This window comes from Agelaius phoeniceus, chromosome 6 (genome assembly GCF_051311805.1).
Source record: "Agelaius phoeniceus isolate bAgePho1 chromosome 6, bAgePho1.hap1, whole genome shotgun sequence".
Lineage (NCBI taxonomy): Eukaryota > Metazoa > Chordata > Aves > Passeriformes > Icteridae > Agelaius > Agelaius phoeniceus.
This window is the reverse complement of record NC_135270.1, coordinates 26447395-26468556: the sequence shown is the minus strand read 5'-3', so window position 1 is coordinate 26468556 and position 21162 is coordinate 26447395. Positions and strand designations below refer to the sequence as shown.

Here is a 21162-nt window from a genome sequence, read left to right as displayed (position 1 = left end):
GCCCGGCCCTGCCCGGCCCCGCCCGCCGCCGCCCGCCCCTCACACGCCCGGCAGCCGCCCCCGAACCCCGCGCGCAGGCGTGTGGGAAGCTCTTGTGCGCAGCGAGAGGGCAGCCGGCTAAAGTAACTGCGTTGTTCTTTCTCTCCCGAGTTGATAGTGGCTCCCGGTCCTGCCGTCTTCCTTTGTTTTGCAAATCGCAGAATCACAGAACGGGGGAGGTTGGAAGGGACTGCAATGGGTCAACTGGTCCAAGCTCCCTGCTAAAGCAGCACTTGGCACAGGATCCCATCCAGATGATTCTTGAGTATCTCTTGTGAGGGAAGCTCCACAACCTCTCTGGGCACCTGATCCAGTGCATGGTCACCCACACAATAGTTTTTCTTCATGTTCAGGTGGAACTTCTGTGCATCTATTTCTGCCCATTGCCTCTTGTCCTGTTGCTTAGCACCACTGAAGAGAGAGCCTGGCTCCATCCTCTGACACCTTCCTTCAGATACTGATAGACATTGAAGAAGTCCACACTCAGTCATCTGTTCTCGAGGCCAAACAGGCCCACTCCCTCAGCCTATCCTCCAGCTGACCATTCATCCTTATTGCACTCCACTGGTTGCTCCAGGAGCTCCACATCTCTCTTGTACTGAGGAACCAAGAACTAGAGCACAGGACACCATTGGCCTTCTTGGCCACAAGGGAAGGCACTGCTGGCTCATGGCTTGTTGCCCACCAGGACCCCCAGGTCTTTCTCTGCAGAGCTGCTTTCCAGCAGGTCAGTAGTAATGATAAGCTTCCACCTCAAACAGTGGAACCTGATGTATGTCTGTATTTTTTTCCCTCCTTCATGTCAGTGAAGAACTTGGAAATTGGCAGAAGCGCTCCAGGATTAAGGATAATTTTTGGTCATGGAATAGTCAATGGTGAGGTTTGCTTACTGCATTTTGGGGCAGGGGGGTCGTGCCCACCAATAGTTCAGCATTTTAAATCCTTTTTGGGTCACATCTGAATTACTTGGTTTCATTTTTTCTCCTAAAATCAGTAGGAATTAGAATGGTGTATAAATCAAACGGCTTTTGTTCCCCAATTATCTATAAGTGAAATAATAATAATAACAGCCTCACTTTGGGAAGGTCTTGGGACTGTATTGAATTAAAGCTTACTGGTTAAATAACAGTGGTTAATGTCCAATGAGACTGCTAATGAAAGTAACTCCTCCAAAGTATTCAGTTGAGATAAGAGTGCCCCCTGTTTACATCCTGAAGGCAAGTTCATTTGATATGTTGCTGTACATGTGCAAGACTTTCCCTTATGGACTGTGCTGAGAGGTTAAAATGTTTAAAGGTCATGTTAAGTTGGTCTTACTTTTATTCACACAGGCAAAAACATCTCTATTGAATGATCTGTTTATCTGAGCCTCCTTCACTAATGGCATAAATATGGGAATATTTAAGAAAAACATTTCTAATGTATAAAGGTCCTGTGCATTTCTATTGCCATCTGCTTTGCCTCAGGGATAGGAGCAAAGTGCTGAGGGGCAACTAGCTAGAAGGCATCTACTGGACTTACCAAGTGATTAACTTACTTCATTCTGCCTCTTTTTATGTACTTGCTTTATTCTATATGTAATAGTCTGTAAATTAATTAGTTATAGTTCAATGCTGGCTTTGTTTCTGATGGGATGCTTAAGTCATTAGATTTGACTAGTCTTTAACAAGTGTGCAAAAGTTGCTTTTCAGCACTAGAATATAAATTGCTTCTGTCATTAAATTAAACAGATTCAGGGAAGGGAACAGCAATGCTTTTTGAGTATAGTGAAATGCTTCCTTCCTTTCACAGGAGGAGAAGGGATGCACAGTGCTTGCTGGGGGAACCACAACTCACATTGACTATAATTCCAATTTTCAAACTCAGTTGTTCCAAGTTTGTTTTCCTCAGCTCTGAAAAGGTGAACAAGGTGGTGGGTATAAGGCTTCTTCCAAGGTAAAAGGTTCCTCCAAGGTATTGTTTACAATTCTTCTCTCTCACATTTTTCTCTCTCTTTTTTATTTTTGTTTATTTGGTTTGGTTTTGGTTGGTTGGTTTTGATTTTGTTTTTTGTGTCTTGTTTCCCAGTAATGTTCCTAGATAGAAGAATTTCCTTGGTTTGTTTCCTTGTCAGCTTGTGGTTTCAGGGAGAATTTCCTATGAGCATTTCACCTATGGTGGAATGGTTCCAGAACAATTTTACAGGAAAGTTAGAGTTATATAGATGCTCTCAAAACATTTATAAGTGTGCCTTCAGAAAGCTAGTAAAATATATATTTCAAACTCCTGCAGACCCATGCTCCAAGATGGTTTTACTTTAAGTCTTCTCACAAGACCACACTTGAATAGTTTATTCAAATATTATGTTTCTTCTTGTGGTCCAGTGATGTTACCATTTTTTTTATTATTTTAGTAACTTCTATTTGACTACAGTAAAGTTTCAGTGATGCAACTGTTTTTTTCATACTGGTGAGCTTGTATAATTGCCTTCCAATTACTACCTAACTAATGGATCAAATATTATTGATTCAGGGTAAAGACTTACAGATATTTAATTTGCATCATTCTTGGGCTCCAGTCAGGTACTTCATTCTTTGTGCCTTGAACTGCAGTTTACTTTAAGACTGTTGCTGATCTTTGCAGTGAACATCTGTTCAGGTTCTGCTTTCACCTTATATTTTCAGAATAAATGTGAAATTTTATCTGAGATAAGGGCTTTTTTATGGAAAATAAGCTTATTGTTGGCTAGCTTCAGGATCTTCTGTAAGAACCACACACACTGAATTAAGGAGTTGCTTCATATGCAGCAGTTCATTTTCTGAACAGAGGCAGAGGGTATTGCCTGAAATATTTCTCTTTCACATTGCACCAGCATGGACATTATTTTAATAATGTTTTGACTTCTGTGTTAGGTTTGTTTGTCTTGCTTGCTCAGATGCACTTTAGGCTGTTGAAGTTAACAAACAAGCAGACACAGAACCCAGCAGACTGTGGCCCATGGAGTTCTCCCTGTGTTTCCTTAGAAAGCCATCTCAGGGCTTCAGATAGCTCAAAATATTCCCTCTGAGGTAATGTGGATATTAGCCAAGCAGTGTACTTAGTCTTTGTCAGACAACGTTTTTCCCAGAGATTGTAATCTCTTGGTTTGTCTGTATCAGAACAAGATGTATTCTGAGAGAACAATGGCAACAGAAAGGTAGGTACAGAGCTTGTTATCTGCAGACATCGTAAGGAAACTGGCCTGCTTTCTAAAATGTTTATCCTGTAGCTCTTACCAACTGTAAAAGTGGCTGAGTAGCACCACTGATCTTTTGGAGGAATCAAAGTGCTTCAGCCAGTGAGCATTCCTCTTGGTGACTATTTTTATCTTATACTTGTTCCTGAAATGTACATGGTGTGATATATAACTCAAAGCTCAGTAAGTCTATTTCTAGGGACACAGTTTGTGGTAATTGGGAGTGGGGCTGCAGCCAAGCCTCATCCCCAATGGGCTACAGCTGTGAAAAGCAGGTGAGCAGCATTTACAGCAATGAGCCATGGAGTGCCCAGGGGCACTGACCAATCACCAGAGGGAACAGAGGGCACACAGGTGCAGTGCATGGACATGAGGGGTATAAAAGGTTGGGCTAAAGACTAAGAAGGGCAGATGCTTGCAGCCTTCTGAAGTGATGTGGTGATGCTCTGTATGGGTGAATGCTTGAAGCTTTCTGAAATTGTATGGTGCTACTTTGTGTATTGTGGCTGTCTCAACTGTGCCATGTGCTGCAACAACGATTGCCCTTTGGATTTGTGGTGGCTGTCAGGTGCTGATCTGGTTGTGTGGTTCCTGCTCTGATGCATATGCAGGTGTATACTTATACAGACACAGATCCAAAATCAGCTCATTCTGTTCTCAGAGAATGTGACAAGAGTGCAAGGCCTGTATAGGCTAAAGAACAGGTACCTGCTTTTACCTGGATAGTGGGAGAGAAAATAGAGTCATAGAATGGTTTGGATTGGAAGGGACCTTAAAGATCATCTAGTTCTAGAGACACTTTGTATTAGATGAGATTGCTTAGAGCTCCACCCAGCAGCTTTGGTTGCATACCCCCAACAGGGGTTGCATACCTGTTGGGCTGTAGCCTTGAACAATTCCAGGGAGAGGACATCCACATCTCCTTTCATATAAAGTATATACTTTGATCATTTTACAATAGTCTGCTGTTTGTATATACTCCACAGCTGAGCTGTTAAGTGTTTCAGCTATTTCACTGTCTATTCACTTTTATATTTAACAATTCAAATACCAAAGTATGAGAGGAAAAAAAAATTGCAAGGGTTGATGTGATTGGTCTGTTAGTTTTGTCTTTGCAGAAATCTTTTCCCTTCCCTCGCTAAGCCTGGAAATTAGGGTGCATTCTGGTTTTAGTGCACATAATATTTAAATCTGAAACCTTTTTGTTTCATTGTGCATCATAATGAAAAAGAGTAGTGCTGCAGTTCACTCTTAAACAGACAGGGTTTTTGTTGTTTTTTTTTTTTGTCAAATAACAGAGTTGGGGTCATGCTCTAGACTGTAGGCATTTAAATCAGACTGTTCATGCTTGAAGTCATGCATGGCTGCTGCTGTGTCTCAGACTGTCTCTTTCACCAGTACAGTGTCCTTCAGTGTCTTGGATACACAGGTGCCCTTTGAAAGTATTCTGTTTGGGAACAAAAATTTAACCAAGAGAAACTTTAGGGCATTCTCTCAGAGAAGGTCAGCATTACTAGGATGTGACAGTTGTTGAACCATGTGAATGTTCTGGCTAGAAAGAATGTTGTTCTAGCTAGAAAGAAACTGCGGGCAAGGCTGATAGAATCTTGTGTAGACCCATTTTAAAAGGTAGTTACTACCCAAAAATAGCAGCAGGTTTAATGTGCTTTTTTTTTTTTTTTAAGATGTGTTTGCTGTTCTTGATCAAACTTGGAACAACCTGAGGCTACTGTGACTTAAGCAGGAGCCAGGTCAGCTTGTGCATTATGTTCTTTGTTCTTTCTGCCCCTTGCACAAGTGCAGAAACAAATTCAAATACAGGCATCCAGCAGTGGGAAGCATCTGCTGGTAAAAACAGAGGTGAAAATGAGGGAACAGGCCAAATTATCACAAAAATCTGATTTTGCTGGTGCTAGCCCTGGTGGTGTGGTGGTTAGTATGTGACTAACAGGAGAATTAAGAGCCTTTTGAAGAGAAGAAAGTAACACAATGGCTATGATCCTTCATAATGGGCATGGTATGTTATACATAGTTGACTTGTGCTTGCATATAGACTAACTTTTCATGTCATAGGTATGACTGCCTGTAGGAACTCCTCAAATCCCAAACATGGGCTATATAGCAAGCTTTCTATGGCACAGGATTCTCTCAGTTACATTCTAATCTTAGAATTTTTAGGGGCCTCTTGCCCCTAAAAATTATGTTATTTCTTTACAGATCACATATCAGTCATTGTGAAGTCTTGACTGTATGAAAAAGGTAGAGCTGAAAATTCCCACCCAAAGCACTCCCAAAGGTACTGGCTAGAATATGTAACAGAAACAGTGGCAATAATTAACCAGAGCTGCCCACAGCAGGATCCAAGGTACACAGAATTGCACTCATTGTTCTGTTGTCTCGGTATGAGCTGCTGTGCCTGCTTTCCTTGCACTGATAGCTCTCTGTGCTCAGAGAGTCAATTACTCTGATTCCTTGGCCTCAATCCTACTTCTAATGGAAGTAAGCAACTGACAGAGTCTGGTTTTGGGTACCCTGTAGTGTACCCGATACTGTGAAATTGTCTTGTCTTCTACTCTGTACTGCTGGAAGAATAACTGGGAGGTACTTCTGAGCAAATTCTCACAGATGCTTTTTGTGAAGCACTTCCTAGAGACAGCTTCTCAGTGTTGTTAAAATGGGAACAGGCTGGGTGCACAAGTGAGACTCTGCATAAAAAGGCAGCAGTGGAATTAAGAACTCTGGCTTACATGGAATCCTGCCTGCATAATTTGAAAAATGTTATCCCTGTTTTTATCCAGTGGCTGCAACAGTTTATTCCTTACAATAAGTAAACTAATATAATTAATACACCATTTAGAGTGCAGCAGTGTTCTGATGTTCTTATAATACTTAAAAAATCACCAGTTGAAGTAACTTTTAATAAAGTTTGTGGAAGTGTGATACTGCTATTTTACATTTGACTTCCCTGGGGGAAGGGGTTATGTACCTCTTGGGCTCTAGCAGCCTAAAGAGCTCCATAGTGAGCAGGCAGCTAGCTGTTGTCAGTGCTTACATCCCTAACCTTGCTTTCTGGGCATCTCACACTTTGAAGCTCCTGCCTTTGTAAAATGTGGGTTGCATATATGTGTACTACCAAAACAAATACTGCACTTCTTAAAGGTGTGTGCTGAAAAAAATACAGAAAATTTGACAGCTTGAGAGAGACTTTCCATAAGACAGAAGTCCATGAGTCAAGGTTTAACCATAAAATGCACAAGTGAAGAACTCACTGCTGCTATCTGATTCCACAGATCATGCAAACAGGTAAAAAGGATGAAAGCAGGAATAGAAACAAGCAAACACCATGCTATGCTGTTGCCTGCTTTCCTTCTGGCTCTGTGTTGTCAGAGATGAGTCATAATGACAAAATCAGTTTATAGACAAAAGGTTTGACAACTTAGCTATTCTTTCATCATGTTTTCCTTATCTTGAATCATTATTTTAGGTTTTGGATAAAAGGTAAAACTGTAAGTATCCTGGGAAAGTATCACTGTATGTTTACTCTCTTCTGAGTACCGGGCTAGAAGAAGACATAGACAAATACAGCATAAAACTTACATAAGTCATTCTTAAAACATAATCTACCCTTTTACATAACAGCTTTAAGGAGTCAGATTGCTAGCTCTGCACTGCATGCAGTCAGAATGGTGGTTAATTTGCTTGTAACATATTTTACTTCTTATATGCAACCCCACTGTAAAACCTCCACATTCTTTGCCTTGGGTTAATGGACATTGGTCATGGCATATTGATCCCTTCCATCACAGGCTGCTGATGCTCTGCAACTGTTCTGCAGTTTTCAGTGACAACTTGTGGCTTCCTTCTGCACCATGTCTGCACGTTACAGGTGAGGATACCTTCCAGTGAGATGCCATCATGAAGTGCAGACAGCAGGTGACTTCACTGAGTGATTCAATGAGGCACCTTCTGAAGACTCAGTGGTGAGCTGTCCTTTGCCCATCTTGAGATGTTTCTGTGAGGTTCTTTTTTGAGAGCAAGGCAGTAAGCAGTGATTAAATTGCTGTAGTTAAGGACATTTTGTAACACTGCCTTGATAGACAGGTGCAACCATTAGTTGGCATCAGTGCTTATGCTGGTATTTCCTAATAGCTCATTTGAAATTCAGGTTTTGAAGAACCACAAAGGTTGTACAATACAGGCTATATATAACTTGAGTGGGAAAATGTTCTAGATATATGTTAATATTTTTGACTAATTCTGAAACCTAGTTTCAACAGAGCAAATTGCTTAAAATGAATCCTGAGTCAAATGGGGGAAAAGGGAACTTTTATTGACAGCACTATTAGAATGAAATAATTCTTGTGCAGTTCAGCAGCCAAATTATCATTCTCTATTTTCCTTGGTTTTGTTCATCTTTCAGATGGGAACAAGCAAGGGAAAACTTGATGGGTTAAGAACTTCTAAGATTTGGGGAACATAAGCTTGATAAAATAGACTGTTTCATATGGAAGGGACCTACAGTGAGCATGTAATCCAACTGCCTGACCAGTTCATGGCTGGCTAAGTCAAAGCCTGGTATTAAGGACATTGTCCAAATGCCTCTTAAATACTGTTAGGCTTGGAGCATCAACCACCTCCCTAGGAAGTTGGTTCCAATGTTTGACCACCCTCTCAGCCAAGAAATTCTTCCTAATATCCAGACTAAACCTTCCCTGGTGCAGCTTTGAACCATTCCCACATGTCCTGTCACTGCATACCAGGGAGAAGAGCTCAGCATCTTCATCTCCACTGACCAGCTGGTGATGCTGTGTTTGATGCATCCCAAGATGCCATGCTGCTGACTCCCACTGAGCTTGCTGGCAATCAGATCCCTGTCTGCAGGGCTGTTTTCCAGCCACTCTCACAATATATACTGCTGTCCAATGTTATTCCATCCTAGATGCAGAATCTGGCATTTCAACTTGGAAAATTTCATCCCATTAATTATAGCCCAATGCTCCTAACTATGTAGATCCCTCTCCAAGGCCTCTTGTCCCTCACGAGTCAGCAACACCTCCCAGTCTGGTACCATCAGCAAACTTCCTGATGGTGCATTCAACTCCTACGTCCAGATTGTTGACAAATATACTGAACAAAACAGGCTCTGGAATTGAACCGCAAGGAATACCAATGGTATCCCTCGACTGGTGCCAGTTGCCAGCTAGATAGATGTAGCTCCATTCACTAGAACCCTTTGAGCTCTGTCCTTCAGCCAGTTTTTCACCCAGAACACCATGGACTTGCTTATCCCACAGCTGGGCAACTTGTTCAGAAGGATGCTCTGAAGGGCAGTATCAAAAGCCTTACTAAAATTCAGAAAGAATGTGACCAGCAGGACCAGGGCATTGATTGTCCCCCTGTACTTAGCACTGGTGATGTCATGGCACAAACCCTGCAGTCGGTTTTGGACCCCTCACTACAAGAACAGCATTCAGGTTCTGCAGCATGTCCAGAGAAAGGGAATGGAGCTGGTGAAGGGTCTGAAGCACAAGTCCTATGAGGAGCATGGGGACCTTGGCTTGTTTAGTGTGAAGAAAAGGAAGCTCAGAGGGCACTTTATTGCTCTCTACAAGTACCTGAAGTGAGGTTGTGGTGAGGTGGGATTGGTCTCTTTCCTCTGGTAACAAGCAACAGTACAAGAGGAATGGACTCAGGTTGTGCCAGGGGAGGTTTAGATCAGATATGAAGAAAAGCTGCTTCACTGAAAGGGTAGTCAGGCATTGGAGCAGGCTGTCTGAGAAAGTGGTGTAGTCACCATCCCTAAAGATATGTGGATGTGGCATTTAGGGATGTGGTTAAGTGGTGGACTTGATGGTCTTTGAGGTTTTTTCCAAGCTAAATGATTCTATAATTTTTCTAGAATTTTAAATCACATGACCTGGCTTTTTTGTTCTGGAGAGGGGTTGAGGTGGGGTGAGACGACTTCCAAAGGAGCTATTAAATAAGGATATCAGATACTTAATGAGACTTCACTATATAGGCAAGATTTTTTACCAAATAGGGACAATCTCTTTCCTACAAGAGCATTTTTTTATTCCTTCATTCTGGTCTTTTAACTTCCTCAGTAAATATAGGTGGGTTTGTGCTGCCTGTTCATAGACTTAAAATCTTTCTTTTTCAAAAGCCTGGATTAAATGTTATTTGATATTGCTATAAAAGCTACTCAGTGAAACCTCTAATTCAAACACAGCTTTATTTTTATCTAAGTTTTAGAATTCCAATAGTGTCTCTCAAAATTTCTGTTTTGAGAATTCTGTACAGCAAACCTAAGCCAAATGACAACATGCCTTCCTTATTACTAGACCAAATCATCCTATTGCCCTGAAGACTAAAAGTGGAAAATGACCATGTAATGTGCATGTAATAAATATACCAGTGTAAACCACTCCATAGTGCAGTTTTGCCCAGGGTATCATGGTCGTGCTGTTTAATTGGGGCTTATTTTCATGTTCTTCTGGTTTTGACTACTGATGATGTTACTATCCCTAGCTGCTTCTCTAGCTCCCTTCATGGGAGGTGGTTTTTTTTGTCTATAGGTCTTTTATTTCAGCTCTTAGGAATCCAGTGTAGTTTCAGAGATAGATGATAGAGAATCTAGCATTAAATGCTGGAGTAGGTGTGTGTTGGTTTTTGGTTCATGTTTTTGTTGGTTGGGTTTTTTGCTGGTTTTTTTTTTTTTTTTTTAAGGAAGCAATCCCTCCTTCCAAATTTCTGCTTCTCTAACCAACACAGACTTGTACACAGATGGCATTAGACACTGAAAGCATTCAGTTGCACTGAAAATAAAGATCAACATGAGGAAATATGTTGTAAACTGCAGAAGTCTATGATGAAAAGCTTTCTTAAATATTTTTCAACTTAAGTAACTGTCTTGGGACAGAGTACATTTTCTTCTTAGTAACTGGTACAGCACTGTGGTTTTTGGATTCAGTATGAGAATAGTGTTGACAACACTGATTTTTACTGGTTCTTACTCAGTAGTGGTTACCCTAAGCTGAGGGCTTTTAGATTTTCCATGCTCTGCCATGAGGAGCTGCACAAAAAGGTGGGCATATGGCCAGGACAGGTGATCCAAACTGGCCAAAGGGATATTCCATACCATAGAACGCCATGCCCAGTATTTAAACCAGAGGAGTTACCTGGAAGGGAGCTGATTGCTGCTCAATAATTGTGCATCACTTTTTCTCTTGGATTTTATTTTTCTTTCTTCCTCCACTTATCATTATTATATTATTAGTTTTTTTGTTTTTTGAATTATTAAACTAATTTTATCTCAACCCACAAGGTGTAACTTTTGTTTCCAGTTCTCCTCCCTACCCTGATGGGGGTTGAGGGGAGTGACCTTACAGCTGGCATGGGATTTAATTTGTGGCTGGGATTAAACCACAACAATAACTGGTTTCATCTGCACTGGGATACGCAGGAGAATCTTGATATATGGTCCTTGAGACCCTTCCTAGCTTCTCTGCCTAAAGCATTTGTTCTGAAAGCTAAGTACCTTCTGCTGCTCCACTCATCTCTAATGGATAACTTGATGTATGACCTAACAACTTATTTAAATGCTTACTGGACTGGATCTGGAGATCACTTTGTGAGCACAAAGGTAGGTATGTCTTTGATTATTTCTCTGGCTACTGATTGGATCTAGGGCTCTAATGGATAAATTCCAGAGTACCCAGTTACCAGAAGCTTCTTTTTCTGCAGCTGCACACCCTGCTTTATGCTACCTCCCTTGTTTCAGTGTGCAGAAGTGCTGGTGTCTGTGTGTACCTATCTCCATTTCCTGTTAGTTCAGTAGCAGAAACCACCCCATGTCTGCCTAGTGGATGGTGAGTTGCAGCTCTTAAAGCATGAGCACAGTCACCTGCACCTTCTGTTCACTCTGCTCAGAGACTGAGAACCACTGGGCTCAACAGGGGCTGGTACATGTGTGAGGATATGAAGAGCAACCGGCAGGAGTAAAGTGCTGGTACCTGGAGCTGACAGAGTTGCTTTGTTTTGGTGAGAGTGTTTGGTCCCCACATCTTGTTCTGTTTTTCTCCTGATCTATCAACTGTGCTGCTGGGCTGGTTTGCATACACTGTCTGGTTTTGAGTAATATTTGTTCACCAAAGATTTTTATTTCTATAAAAGCATGACTGAGTTATCTGGTCATCCTTGTTAATTCTCACAAGAGTTATCTTTAAAAAAAAGTGAAAAATCAAATGAAGTAATGTTTTTCATCTTTGGTTACACAGAACCAGTGGTAGTGGATGCTCAGGTACCCTGGAGTGGCTGGATGGTGGAGACTTCTGTAATTGTTTGTTAATTTTTAAAGCGGAAAGTGGAGGAAATGAGATTTTTGGTGAAAGAGCTTCACTTATTGCACTGCTGGAAAGAACAGGTCCATGCAAACCAAACAAGCAGTGGTATTGGTGTGGTGCTTTTCTGTCTGCTCAATGACATAATCTTGTGAGAGCTTACACTAACTGTGGAAGATATTGTTGGTATTAAATTTGGGTGAAAAGTGCATGGTCAAACATCCTCATTCATAAGAAAGAGACCAAACTAACATGATTAAATCCTTTTAGCTCCTCATTTTTGCAAGTTTTAAATGTCTTGAAGTATTTATTAGGAAAAGAGAATGCAGCTCTATCTTCATGAAAAAAATTCTGTTTTTCTTTGCCCTAGTTTAACAAAGCACTGAAGCACAGACTTGAATCCTTTGGGAATTACTTAAGGGCTCAAAGCCGTAAATCCCATTATTGAGGATTTAGGAGTAGATCAGATAACCACAAGAGGTCATAGTTGCTTCACAGATAACCACAAGAGGTCATAGTTGCTTCACAGATAACCACAAGAGGTCATAGTTGCTTCACAGATATAAGAGAGGAGGTCATATTTGAAAATCTTTTCTGTTTAGAGGAAAGCTGCCAAAAAAAATAAGGTTGTTCTTAGTTCATGGAAAACAAAAGAGCTTGACATGTGAATTTCCATGTGAAATGCATGCGAAAGTAGGCATGACACAAGAGCAAAGAACAGTTTGTTAAAGGGAAGAGAGTACAAATTCTGCTTTGTATTGGGCTATTTGTAGAATTTTTTAAATGGTGCTCAGCTTGCTGAAAACAATCCTTTTGTAAATCCATTTATTCCATAAGATTAGCCAAGGAATTAACTTGATCCTGGGTATTTCAAATGGTATTTTGAAGACTGATTTGATATCTCATCTTGTTGTCATTACTTTCTGCATTCTAAAGCAGTTGGCTTCAGAAATCTAGTACGGGTAGCAAAAGGAGCCATTTTCACTGTCATTTCACTGTTAATAATTTTCTGTTGTTTCTATATCTTGTGGGTAGATCACACAAATAAAAGTTTCTTCTACTTTATTTGAAATCTGTTTGCAATACATATTTAAACTCCAAATGTGTAGTGGCAAAATACCAGAATCACTTTCTGACTAAATGAGCTCCTGCTAGGGTCAGATCATCCGTGTGGTCTTTGACATATTCAGGAGTGCTTGATTTCAGACTTCTGCATCATTGCATGTGATAGATGTGATCAGACTGTGTCTGACTTACTAGCAACAGCAAAGTATTGCCAGTGGTTCACAGCAGCCAAAAGAGATAATGCAGCATTCTTGTTGATGAAGTACTGGCAGAAGAGGATGAAGAAGAAAATATAGAAAAAAATAACAAAAAGGAAGGCAATAAAAAGAAAGGCATCTCATTGATCCTGATGTTTTTGGAAAGGTATGTTGACATTTCCTGTGGTTGCCTGTGTCATCATCTGCAAGTGGTAGTTGAGTCTTCTGAATGGTGGATGCTCCCTCCTAAGCAAGGGGAGGACACTCCCTGACTTTTTACCCACAAACCAGATGCAAAGCAGCAACCTCTGATCCTCAGGGCTTCATTATCGAAACCCTCAGCTTCCCTCTTCCTTGTCTTTCAGAAACTGATAATCTTCCTCCCTGCTGAGGGGGAGGAGTGAACACAAACTTCCCACCCTGAAACGCCTGGCAGTTCCTCCATTTTCAGTGTGACTGTCTGCCAGCAGTAATTGTTCTTCTTGTGGATGCAGACACCTAGGAAAAGAGCTAGTAAAGCAGCTATATCTTCTATATTTTTACCCCTCCTTGTGGATTCATACTGATGGTTGTTAGGTACTTGGAAATCCAGACGTGTTCTCATGTTTAGGACTTAAATTCAAAGAAGCAGATGCCTGGGAACCTGGTGTACAGAAGTAAATATTTTCCTAGAAGTTCAGAGTCCTCTTGTTTAAGAGGTGCCAGTTCACATGCAGAGCTCTGGTACCACAGAGCCATTACCACACCCATGTGCAGCACAGTTGATATCCCCAGTGCACTTATGGTAGAGCTGCAGTAGATAAGGTGCTGTGCTGTATGTGATAGCAGGATTGTTGTGTTCCATTGGCTAACTACAGAGGGACCTCGTCCCTGCTTCTAACAAAACTATAGTATGCTATTTCATGTTATTGATTTGATTTCTTTTCTGTTTCTTTTTCCTTATTAGCCCATTTGCATGAAGCTGCCAGAGGAGCTGTGTCAGCTGGCGACATATAGAAACTGAAAAGGGAGAAAGTAATAGAAGACTACAGAATGAATGAGGATGGTCTTTTGATCCAACCAGCCATGGAATTTAATAGAGGGAAACAATCCACAGAAGGATAGAAACTACAGAGATGATGGCAATTGCTTTCCCACAAAAAAAAAAAAAGGGGCAAAAAAGCAGGGTCTCAAAACACATCCTTCAAAAATCAAAGATGTACTTTGTTAAAGCAGAGCTTGAAAATCAAATTCATATGGTAAAATCTGTGGGAGGACCTTAAACTGACCTCAAGCAGACTGTATGAATTTAATTTCTGACACAGGTGATTTGATGAGCTTAGATTGGATGTTTGGAGACATCCAAGTGAGAAAAGAGGCTACTCCCCTTGCAAAGGTGTCCAACAAAAGCTCCTGACTTTACAATGACAGGTAATTCAACGTTCCACTCTTGAATGGAAATAACGATGGTCTGTCTTTTGGAGGAAATTCCTGCTGTGTCTAACTGTTCTTCTCTAGGTCTATTTTTGAGATTCATTTTTTCCAAGAGCTATTTTTGATTTTAGAAGAGTGACTTTTATTTTTCTTGCATTGTTAACAGACCACTTTCTTAAACTGTATTAGTTCTTTTGCTACCTGTTGCAGGTATGTAAAACTCATTAGAGCAGCTTCCTGCTGCAAGCTGCAGACCACCACCACCATTGTTCACCATGCTGCCACATCCAGCTCTGTGGATAAGGCTGTAACACCACTGTGCTGTGTGGTGTATGTAAAAAGCACTTTAGGAGGTACAGACCAGTCCCTCCCCAGGCAAAATAAAGTAGTAAGGCAAAACTACTGTTCTATCACAGGACAAAATTAATGTGGGTCGTGCCTCAGTCTCAGAACAAGTTTTCTGACATATTGGCAAATACTGAATGTAGAATAGGGAGGAATGAAGAAGGATCAAAGGTTGCTGTGCCAACCAGATTGCAGCCCAAGAACAATCTGGGCATCAGGCTGCAAAGGTGGGAATAATAATGACACCAGCTTGGAAGGTATGTGACATCTGCATGTGAGTACGTGCCACTCACTACCTGTTTTGAGTTGGTTTTCTTTGGATGTAAATTGGTGTGACTGTGTTTATGACGTATCTAAACATTTTAAAAATATTTTAGGGGAAACATGTTGGTTTTCTGGTGTGTTGGGTTTTTTTACCTTTCCCCACAAAGTACTAGATTGGCAGTATTTAAATACATTTTCATTTGAAACTGTAAGTCAGACTTCCTCACTTGGCAGAGTGACAGAAAAACTGCCAAGGTTTTCTTTGTCATTTAACTGAAGGAAGATTTTTCCAAGCAGTCATGGGTTATCACAGATCAGTGGGGCACAGTGTGGAACATGCAGGCTCTTCTGTCAGAGACAGCTCAAGAGCACTTAGGTTGTATTTCCACAACATGGTCCATGCAGTCCTATTACCAGACAGAAAATAGTGATGTATCAGGTAAGGGAAAGGGGGGGGGGGGGGGGGTGAGAGGAGCTGAGAGATGAAGGCATCAAGTCTGGGATGTAGTATGGAATGTTTTTACATGACACAAGGTAATTGCTGAAGCTACCCTTCTTGATAAGAGACTGAGTGCTTTCTCAGCCTCTTCCAAGGACTTGATCTCTGACTGGAACAGCATTATCATGGAATAAGGATTTCCAGAGAGGGACTTCACAGTCCATTGCATCTGTGCCACTATAATGATTAAAGTAGCAAAACTTCCTTGGGTAAATATAAGTACTGCTTTCCCTTTGGTTCTCTTTTGGGAATGGCATAAAGAAAATAAATATATTGGAATGGAGTCATCACTCACTGAAGCACAAGATTAAAAATTACTATTTTCTTAAGAAGAAAAAAGGGGTTATTTTTTTAAAGGTCCATCAGCAGTGATGCTGCTCAGTGCCAGCTCTGTTTGTCTGAGCTCATGTGGTACTAACATGTAACCAAATCATGCACACCTCCTGAACAATGCAATTCCTGGCTGTACTTAGGGGTACAATTAGCATCACTAGTTAAGGACAACTCTAGTGAAGCTTTACTGGAGCAGTAGCAATGGTCTTATTTTTATATCCTAGCAACTCTGTGTGGTGGTTTAAGCCCAGCTGGCAACTAAGCACTATGAAGCTGCTCACTCCCACCCTGCCCCAGTGGAATGAGGCAGAGAATCAAAAGTAAAAACTCATAGTTTAAGATAAGAAGAGTTTAATAATTGGGGGAAAAAAAAGCAATAAATAATGATAAAAAGGGATAGAAAAACAAGTGATGCACAATACAATTGCTCACCCTACGCTGACTAATGCCAGATTCCCTTCCTGAATCCAGATTGGCCTCATTTCCAAGTAGCTGCCCTTATTTATACTGGGCATTATGTCCTGTGGTATGGAATATCCCTCTGGTGAGTTCAGGTCAGCAGTCCTGGCTGAGCACCCTCCCAAGATTTCCCTCTCCGTGGCAGAGGATGAGACGCGACAAGTACTTGACCTAGAATAAACACGATTTAGTGAAACTCAGAAGATCAGGTTTTTTATTCTGCATGCAAAACTCAGTACTGTCTCAGCTACTGAGGAATTAACTCCATCCAGCCAAAACCAGGACACGGATACCTACTGAGCGCTGGAGTGACAAAGCTTAGTCCTGAAATACAGATTTTAATCGCTATGCAGTAGGTGACATGGATTAATCATCCACTTAAGGATTTGCTTTAAGTGTACTGGTTAATGGGTTAGGGGAGGCAGCAGTGCTGAACAGCAGATGGCCACACTGTGTTTACGGTGCAAAGCATCTTCGCAATTAACCTTCAGGCCTATTTCCTTTAGAACTCCTCTAATGCAACTCCTAGCGCCTGACAAGGCGAGAGCGGTAGAACGCACGCAGCCCCACCGACTGCCCCACGTGTTAACCCTGACAGCGCCCCGGCTCCAGCGCCGCCAGCCCCTCACCGCTCTCATCATCTGCGGCAGCTGCCAGGCCGGACAAGCTGCCTAGCTGCCACGGGCGGCCTCCGCGACACGCACGCACGCCCGGTACCGGCTCCCGGCTGCCCCGGCCCAGCAGCGAGAGCGACCGGCGCCGAGCGCACCCGCCGCCCCCCGCGGCGCCTCAAGGGCGAGCGCGCGTCACTTCCGGGACGCACCCGCCTCCCCGCACCAGCATCGCGAGACCCCGCCCCGCCTCGCGCGAGACTCGCTGGCTCACCCGGCCGTCTGGCCGAGTCCCTTCGGCAATTTCCGTCACCGCCAGACCCTATCAATCGGCTGCAGGAGCGCATCGATGAGGAAGGGCCCCCCGCGGGGTCCCTGCGGGGCCGAGCCCCGCGGTGCGGTCGTGGGGTCCGTGCGGCGGCCACGGCGACGCAGGCGGGGCGGCGGGGCCCAGGCGCGGGGCCGGAGCGGCGGGGAGGCATGCGGGGTTCGATTGATCAGGCCTGGGCATGGCGCCTCTCCTCCCCCCCGCCATGGCTCCCCGTGTCCCTGCTCCTCTCCTCTCAGTGAGCGAAAGTGGCCGCCGCCGCCGTCCCAGCGCCCGCAGCCGCCGCCTCCTCCTCAGCACCAGCGCGGGCGCCATCTTGGCGAGGCAGGAGCCGGGAGCGCCCCGCGGCAGGAGACAGGCAACGCCAGCCCCGGCAACGCGGGGCGAGAGGCCGGGTGGAGCAAGCGGGGGAGCGAGCCCGGGAGACACCCCCAGCCCCCCGCCGCCGCCGCCGCCGCGTCGCCGCCGGGCCCGGTACCCAGGTGAGCCACCGCGGCCACTGCGCAAGGGCACGCCAGGCCGGGGCTACTGGAGGCGGCAGTGGGGGCGCCGGCTGGGCAGGCCGCGGCTTCACCCCCCGCGCCGACCGGCGGCCGCAGCAGCCGGGCCTCTTCTTAAAGAGACAGGCCCCTTCCCCGCCCTGCCCGCCGGATGCCTCCCGCGGTACCGGCGGCCGTGGAGCCGCCGTTCGCCCCCTCCCCCAGCGCCTGTCTAGAGCGGCGGCCGGGCCCCGCCAGGCGCGGGGGGGGCTCGGCGGGGGGGCGGGGGCGCCGCCGCGCACCTGCCGGCGCACGTGCGGGCGGTGGCGCGTGCGCGGGTGCGGGCGGGGGGTGCGGGGCGGGGGGGGGCGAGGGCGGCGGCGCGGCCGGGCCGGGAGCGCCGCGTCACCGGCGGGAGCGCGTGCCCGCCGCCGCCTGCGGGGGCGCGCCTGCGGGTACGCGCTCGCCTCCCCCCTCCCCGGTGCCGTCAGAGCGCGGCCTCCGCCCCGCGGCCCGGCCGGGCCGCCCCTGTGCGTGAGGCCGCGTGGCGCGGCGGTGCCCGCAGAGCCCGGCGGGGCGGCGGCCCGGCCGCCCCAGCGCTCCCGGAATAGCCACCGGCACCTGCAGGAAGGGGCCGCCTGCCAGACTCGTGGCGTTGTTGATGGAAAGTGTCTCCCGGGTGCCCGTGAAACGTAGTTCAGCGCTGTGCTCGCGCCCGTGAATGCGCACTTCCCTAAAGCTGCGCTGTAAAGTCCGCTCCTGTTTGACAGCAAACAGGTAGCCTGGTGCAATTGCTCTGGGAGACTCAATACAATTTCTGTTCCTGATTTAGCGTTATACGTTCTTAACGCTGTTGCCTGTCTTCTGTGAATGATTTCTCCCACTGCGGTGTTGCAGATAATAATAAACTCCTTTAATTTATTTTCGCCTTTGCATGAAGAAAATGGTTCAAGTCAAGTTAGTTTTTTTATAGTGAAATATGTATAATTCGGATTTTAGTTTCCTTTCTTACAAACAAATCTAGTGCATGGATTTGTACAGCACATCTGATAAGCCCTGTATGGATGTGATCAACACAGTTTTTAACTTCAACGATTCATTTTTGCTGTCACTCCTTTAATGTGTATGTATAAGAGTGTCGTTACACTGAGAGGTTGGTAAGATACTGAGGGAAAAGTACAAGAAATAGAACTGTATCTTGAACCTTTTTCCAGGGCTAAAGAATATTGCCTGTAATTCTTCTTTGTATATTCTCACATGTATTTTATTGAAGCTGCTGAAAATACTGCCTCCCAATTTTTGATGGTTGAAGTGAGCAAGTTTTGTTCCATTTGGGTATAACATAATACGCTGTAAATTCTGTAATAAGCATGCTCTTTGACAGGCTAGACTACATGCTAGATTAGCTTAGATGGCAAGTGCTCTTAGAGCTTTTTTTGGATATAGTTCCCTTTTCATGGTCTGGGGTGGAGGGAGTAAAAACCAAATAAAACTGAAAATATCCATGCAGTTGTTATTTTGTGTGCACAGAATGGCAAAGTGTGAGGGTAAGTGTTGGTGCTGCTGTGTAGAGCAGAAACTATAAATGCATTGTCAGAGACATCCATAAATACTATAAACTCTCTTGGGACAAGAGTTGCTCTAATTGAACGATTAAATAGGTTTGTTTTTCTGCGAATTTAAACTTGGAAGCAGAGCTCTGATTCGCCTACTTTTGTGTTCAGTATGTTTGAAGGTATTCTGCTGTTTGCTATGTATAGGCTTCTGATACACTGCTGTATAGTTTTTCTTTTAAATAATAAATAAGGCCCTATCTCTAACTGGGATTTTTGGGAATTGGAAAATCCAGGGCATTCCGGAGGCAATGCCCTCCTGGCTCTTCTCTGTATTTAAAAGTGATTAAAAGGTGGAACACAGATCACTGAAATGCTGTCTCATTCCTTGGAAAACAATATGAAGCCTTACCACAAAAGCAGAACGGCAAAGTAAAGCATCTAGTTTACCTAGATTTCATTACTCAGAAAAGCAATTAAAATGTCTTTTTTAAATTTCAAACTCAAATGGTGTGAACGCAGAGTTTAGTTGTATATACATTAGTTTTATTTGTTCAACTTGAGGTTAGTGGAGGCTTTCAGTTCATATGAAATTTCGTATTTGCTTTTTTGAAAAGCCATAGTGTCTTATATATCCCAGTTATATTTAGGACGCTGCCATAAAAAAACCCCATGTGGGACTTAGGTTTTGCTTTAAAATGTGGTCTATAGCTCTGGGAAATTGTTGTTAGTGTAACTGTGCATTTACCAAAGCAAGCTAAAATGAGTGGGGAAAGGAGAGCGTGTCATTCTCCTTCAAACAAAATAGTTCTTCAGGTTTTTTATACCACTACAGTTTTTTCTATTGGAGATTATATGCATTTAAGGAAGTCTGACAAAAATATGCCTAGCTGCTATTACTGTGCTAGTCTTTGTTTTCCACACAGACCTTGACTTGGTGAATCTTCTGTTTGGATATATTTTTGTCAGGATTTATTCTGGAGATATTACTACTGGAACATCTCACAGCATTAACTATTCTGCTCCTCCAATGAGACCTGTGTATGTCTCAATTCTAAATTTTTTCAAGAAGGAAAAGTATTTTAGGGATTTGCGTAAGTTTGGAAAATCTATCTTAATAAGTTGGTGTCAAATTGCAAAGGACAAAAACCCCATTTTTTAGCAGAAAACTGCTAAAATTGCAAGGCAATTAAGGTGGCATAGAAGATTGTATTTTGACCAGTTTTAATCCTTATATAGATAAATCCTTCCATGCTATAAATAATTGAGGAATACATACTTTCTGTGACTTCAGGTTTTTGTCCACATGGATGTTTTGTCAGTGTGTTTGCAGTGATGGGATGGAGAAGAGAAAAGAGGCTGCTTCTGTGGGCTGAAATACTGGAACAAGTATTGGTGCTCACCTGCCTGGTCACACTTCATATCCCTGCACTTAGTGTGTGGCTGGGGAGACTGAATTACTTTTTCCTCCCTGATTTGCCTTGCTAAGAAGAGGGACTGTGCATTAGCTACAGTCCAGTACTTTTTACTTGCATGGCAGCTTGTGTTTGTGCATGTGCCCTCAGTTAGGAGTGGAGTTATTATCATTATTTACTATGACAGTTGATGTTAGTCATAAAGAGCAGAAAAGCTAATCCTCTGGGCCTTATCTGAGGTGTAGAGGTGGCAGCAGCTAAAGGGAAAAAACACAAGAAACTCATGGATGAAAAAGTATTGCTTCAAACAGCTCTGCAAAGCAAACCCCATCCAGCTTGCAGCTAGGCACAAGAGCCAGATTTTGCACTTAGCACTTATGGGGCTCCTCTTTGATACCAGTAGGAAAAGCTTGCTGGACTTCCATTCAGAAATATGCAGTGGATATTTGTTTAAATTGGGAGAATCTACTTTTAAAGCTAAGCTGTTTCAGGAGAGCATGGTTGTGCTGTTTGGTTGGTGCAGGTCAGTGGGCATAAAATTTAGACACCTTGTTATAAAACCTAGCTGCTCTCAGAAGATATCCTTGGAGGATTCTTCTCCAGTGTGGG

General features: G+C 43.6%; 2 protein-coding genes and 1 long non-coding RNA gene across 6 annotated transcripts in view; 2 read left to right on the top strand and 1 right to left on the bottom strand.

Annotated features, from left to right (window-relative positions):
• Positions 1-18: 18 nt before the first annotated feature.
• LOC143694347 (uncharacterized) lies at positions 19-14995 on the top strand. 2 transcript variants are annotated; one of them, XR_013182770.1, is made up of 2 exons: positions 19-766; positions 1831-14995. It is a non-coding gene; the product is annotated as an uncharacterized LOC143694347 (long non-coding RNA). The 2 variants fall into 2 exon arrangements; XR_013182771.1 differs by having other exon boundaries at positions 19-914.
• A 1047-nt stretch (positions 14996-16042) lies between these two features.
• Positions 16043-20560, bottom strand: LOC143694390 (uncharacterized). The gene is made up of 3 exons (XM_077180555.1): positions 20542-20560; positions 17053-18513; positions 16043-16338 (listed from the first exon to the last, which is right to left on the bottom strand). Exons 1-2 carry the CDS (start codon positions 20558-20560, stop codon positions 17342-17344), a joined length of 1191 nt encoding a protein of 396 aa, XP_077036670.1. The 3' UTR covers positions 16043-16338; positions 17053-17341.
• The window catches only part of INO80 (INO80 complex ATPase subunit), a 62477-nt gene continuing 58763 nt past the window's right edge, over positions 17449-21162 (top strand). For 2 of the 3 annotated variants that reach the window (XM_054634079.2, XM_054634077.2), the window contains exon 1: positions 17449-17588. The gene's annotated coding sequence lies outside the window, so the exon portion shown is untranslated. Of the gene's footprint in view, positions 17589-18225; positions 18363-21162 lie in introns of those variants that run through there. The other variant, XM_054634078.2, reaches the window with a different exon arrangement.